Below are 4,927 nucleotides of genomic sequence, written 5' to 3' on the forward strand. Positions count from 1 at the left end.
ATGAACCGCGACGGCTCCACCGGCAGCCCTCTGATCGCCAGCCACGAGTCCGCGACCCCGGCCGCCGCCCCTGGCGAAACGAGCCCCGGGGGGGCCGGCCCAGGTCTCGCAGGCTCCGGCAGTTGCCAGCGCTCCGGCGCCGGGCGACCGGCGGCAGCCAACGCGGCGCGGGAGCGCAGCCGCGTGCAAACCCTGCGTCACGCCTTCCTGGAGCTACAGCGCACGCTGCCGTCCGTGCCACCGGACACCAAGTTGTCCAAGCTTGACGTGCTGCTGCTGGCCACCACCTACATCGCACACCTCACCCGCAGTCTGCAGGACGACGCCGAGGCCCCGGCGGAACCTGGGCTTGGCGCCCTCCGAGGGGATGGGTACCTGCACCCGGTGAAGGTAGGCGGACAGGGCGCGACACTAATATGGCCAGGAAACGAGGGATCTTGACCTGCTGGGTTCGCCACTGCCTGGGCAGGTGCCACCAAGCCCTCACCCCACTCTCGGGTGAAGGGAGAAACAGAGCAAAGAGACATCTTGACCCTAGAGGGAGCTGGTAGTGAAGTACCAGTTGCAGGATTCTAGTCCTTAACGATTCGCAGGGAGTGAATTTAAACTTGAGGTGACTTAAGTACGGAGGGGTGCCTCATGCCCTTTATAGTACAACCTACTGGATGCCCTTCCTAAGTGAGAAGTTTCTCAAAGTGCCTGGTGGGATGCTTGGTTGCCCTTCCTGGTACTTTTTTAGTGTCGTTGTTAGTTTGAATGTTTTTAATTCAAGTGCTTTTTTATCAAATGCTTAAAAAGTTGCAAGAATTAATTGGGGTCATGGAATCAATCATCCCTAAGTAGTCCAAGAAAGCATGTGAGAATTTTTTTGTGAAATTGTTAAGAAGAAAATAAGACCATTTTCTTCTCAAGACTTAACTGTCCTGTCCCTTCTAGTAGACAACAACCAAGACTGTTAGAAAAATTATATTGTATTTTTGTAGTTTTTATAGTAGATTGGTGTGTATGTTGAGTGAGTTGATAAAATACTATATGCAAACTCTGTAATGTACAAAATTAGCGTAGAAAACGCATCTTTTATACTTTTTTTTTTTTTACATTTTATATATAACTAGAATGGTCAGGGATTTTGTTTAGTGTGATACAGATTTACCCGTATCTGAAAGTAGACAAAATCTGTATGACTTGGTAGTTATCTTTGGGTCTGGGAAAGCTTAACAATTATTTAATGTAATTTAACCTGGCTGCCTGTTCAAAATGCATCATCTTCTCTATATTTTCAGTTTTTTGGTTCCACCATTCCAAAGCACTTTGCCAAAACACACACAAATACAAAATTGGGATTTAACATTAAGTACATAAATTGGTGTTGTATAAATTTTTGAATAATAACTACTGAAATGTGGTTAAGCATACTCTCTAATATTAACTGAACTTAAAGTTTAATGAATTTTAACAAAATTTACAGATACAATCAACATAATAGATTCGAGCTCTTTCAATGCTAAAATATAACAATATAAAATACTGTCTCATTCATTTATAATTATGATTCACCCCACTCCTGAATTATGTAACATAATCTCAGTGGAGAGGTCATTCATTATTAACTGTCTTGTATTACAGTGTTATTTGATTGCTATTCAAATCCATCATTAATATTAGATTTATTTTAATTTGGCATTTTTCATAAACACTAAGAAAGTTTATCTTAACATCAAGTTAACTTTAATACAAAAGCATCTGTTAAATGCCTTTATGGAGTGATATAATTCAGATGAGAAATCAAGTTGTTTTTCACCAAGTTGTTTCTTGCAATTTTTTTTTTGAATAGCAGTGTTAGAACCACAATTTTCATGTAATAACTTTAACAAGTGTTTTTTTTTACTTATTTTAGATGCCAAATATTTTAATATAACTCCTTTAAGAAAAAATAAATTTCATTTATCCTTGAATTCAACTATTTTTATTTTAAAATAAAGTCAAGATCAACTCTTAACCATGAAATTGATGATGGATAAACAAGTCTAGACTGTTTTAAAACCACTGGTGGTGCCTTTATAATATGCAAAGCACTGTTTTGAATACTATAAAGAATTCTGCACTTGAAATAGATGATCTCTCCTCACAGTATACACTACATCTATTAGTCTACTCAGGCTGCAATAACAAAATATGGAAGACTAGGTGAGTAAAACAACAGAAGTTTGTTTTCTTACAGTTCTCCAGACTGGAAAGTTCAAGATCAAGTACTGACCAATTTGACTTTTGGTGAGAGCTCTCTTACCAACTTTTCACTCTGAAATAAAAGGAGCTTCCCTGTTTTTAAAAAAATCTCTAATACTATCTTGAGGAGCCTGTACCATCACGTTGGTGTTTAAAACATCACCATGTGACCAAGAGAACACACACATTTAACTTCTGCATTATTCTGAAGCGCCCAGGCCAATTTCTAAAATACTTAAGGTAATAATCCTGTGGCAGGACTTCCAAGGAAAGCACCAGTGAGAGTGATACACCCAGAGTATATAAGAATGCACATCTGTGAATTAAAAACCACCACCATGAAATGGGTTTGCGGAAGTAAGTAGCACACTACCCATCTTATTACTTATTGTATGTAAACTATAAAGTTGTTTTATAAGAAGATTATTTACTAGTGGATCATTTTAAATTTCAATTATACAAATTTTATCTATGTCTAAAGTATTGATTCCCAGTTAGAATAATCTGAATTTAGGATTTTTAAGTGATCTGGGTACATGGAGCAAGTTCACCTATCTCACCTGGAGTCAAAAAAATAGGATTTTTATTGGTTGCTGAAAAAAGTAATGTTTCAGATAAATATCATATTACTATTCTTTATAACTACATTTTATATCTGGTATCCCATTTAAGTTATAGTAAATGGATTTGGAGTTACAATACAGGTCTATATTGTTCCAGATAACATCTGACTCTACCTTACTCTTTTCTGCAGAAGAGGTCCATTTTGATATAATTGGTCTGGATTATGACTTGACCATCAGTATTTTTTAAAAAACGCCAGGTGATTATAATATAGCATGGGGTAAGAACACAGTTTCTGAAGTCTTTAGCCTGTTAATACTTGTACCTGTGAATCTTGCAGATTACTTAGAGGCATTTACAAACAATACATGGTTCTCTGTAAACAACTATCTGCCAGTCAATGTACCCCTATGAAGACAGTGCGCTGTACATGAAAGCATTTACTTTCTGGAAAATGGGGGACCCTATTATTGATCTTTGGCAGTTGTACTTTTTAGTCTAAAAGCTTATTTTGTATAACAGAAGTAGTATTTCTCTGGTTAGTATTCCAAAGATCATAAAGCCAAGCTGATTCTATGACCCCTCCAAAAAAATAAAAAAAAGAGGCGGTCCATTCGGAGATAAAGACCTCTTTTAGCTACTTAATGTGATATGTTTTCTCATCATCATGACTATCTGGCAATCAATTATATTGTTTGAAGTGGTTTTTTTAAAAGATTTTATTTATTTATATATTTATACTTACAAGAACTGTAGGGTAAACCACAGGTGTTGGGGGGGGAGGTGCCCGGGGCCAGGGTGTGGGGGCGGGGATTCACCAGAGACTAGTTGGGAACGGAACTGGCAGCTCCTGTGGCTGACAATAGCTTGATAGCGCTGAAACTTAACCCCTGCGCCACCAGGGAGGCCCGAGGTGATTCATCTTAAAGGTGAGTTTAGAAAAGTCATAAACGTAATGCATACCTGATGATTACTGAAAAACTGGAGCTGTGTGATACCAGTACATCTAGATATTTAATCTGATGTTCAATCTATGTAACACCAAACATTCTAATAATTGTACATTCCAGATGTTCTTTTAGATGGATAATGTATTTAGAGCTTTTAACTAGTCACTTTTCAGTGTAATTCTTTTAAGTGTAGACTTATGACACCTTGCATGTATAATTTTTTAAAATGACTTTAAAGCCATGGATCTCATCTTATGCTTAATTTGTTTTAAATTTAATTTGAAATTAAAATATTGTTGGGAGTTTTATTTCCCTACACTTAATTATGTTTTCTCCATATTTCTTGCCTTCTTGTACACATACAATGATAATAAAAGCCTGTGTATTTTTTTATTAATAATAATTTTGTTAATTATTTTTTATATTTTTGATTGTTAATTTTGTTAATAAACATTTTTTTCATGCTGTCCTTTAGACTTCATATTGATAATTACAATTGTTACTAGCTTCATTATACTGCATTTTCATAAGTATTTGGAATAGTTAATTTTACTGTTACAGACTGTGATATCTGTCATCGATTCTAATTTTTGGGTTCTTGTTTAAATATTCTCTTTCAGAAATGGCCCATGAGATCAAGACTATATATTGGTGCTACTGGTCAATTTCTGAAGCACTCTGTCTCTGGAGAAAAACCAAATCATGGCAGTACTCCTTCAGACTCCCAGCCTTAGGCTTTCCTTTGATAGGAACTGGTAAAGAAAATGGTGTTTATTGTTTTTAAATGGTATGAAATAATTGTATATTTATTACATCAGACATAAGAAACATTTCTGAAAGTTACATATTATCCCATAGTTGGATGTCTAGATTTATCTAAGCTAAATAAATGTAGGATAAAATAACTGATCTAGTATGAAATCCATAGCTTATCTATTCAGTGTGAGAGACATGAGACACTGTCAGAAAAGAGCAAAAGATGCGATAAAGCAAAGCATTTTGTGTATGTGTGTGTTATATCTAAAGAAGACAGTCTCTATAGTGCCTCTTTTACAAACAGAAAAGCTGATGTCTATCAATGCAACCCTCCCAAGTAAAGATAAAAGCTGTGTTCATAATACATCAACATTCCATTTTTGTGAAACCAGTTTGTGCTTAGAGTTGGCTTAAAAAGCCATTTCAGTTGG

General features: G+C 36.6%; 1 protein-coding gene across 1 annotated transcript; it reads left to right on the forward strand.

The window, feature by feature from the left end:
• Nucleotides 1-4,474, forward strand: TCF24 (transcription factor 24). Its single transcript, XM_004679821.1, has 2 exons — nucleotides 1-390; nucleotides 4,361-4,474. Exons 1-2 carry the CDS (start codon nucleotides 1-3, stop codon nucleotides 4,472-4,474), a joined length of 504 nt encoding a protein of 167 aa, XP_004679878.1.
• Nucleotides 4,475-4,927: the final 453 nt, after the last annotated feature.

This window comes from Condylura cristata, unplaced genomic scaffold, assembly GCF_000260355.1.
Source record: "Condylura cristata isolate star-nosed mole 26May11 unplaced genomic scaffold, ConCri1.0 scaffold00009, whole genome shotgun sequence".
NCBI classification, from domain to species: domain Eukaryota; kingdom Metazoa; phylum Chordata; class Mammalia; order Eulipotyphla; family Talpidae; genus Condylura; species Condylura cristata.

What these genes read in the sequence shown, in the direction of transcription:
- TCF24 (XM_004679821.1), top strand. Translation starts at nt 1, where the DNA reads ATGAACCGCGACGGCTCCACCGGCAGCCCTCTGATCGCCAGCCACGAG. An exon ending in GGTACCTGCACCCGGTGAAG is followed by an intron (nt 391 to 4,360) that starts GTAGGCGGACAG and finishes ATTCTCTTTCAG; the next exon opens with AAATGGCCCATGAGATCAAG.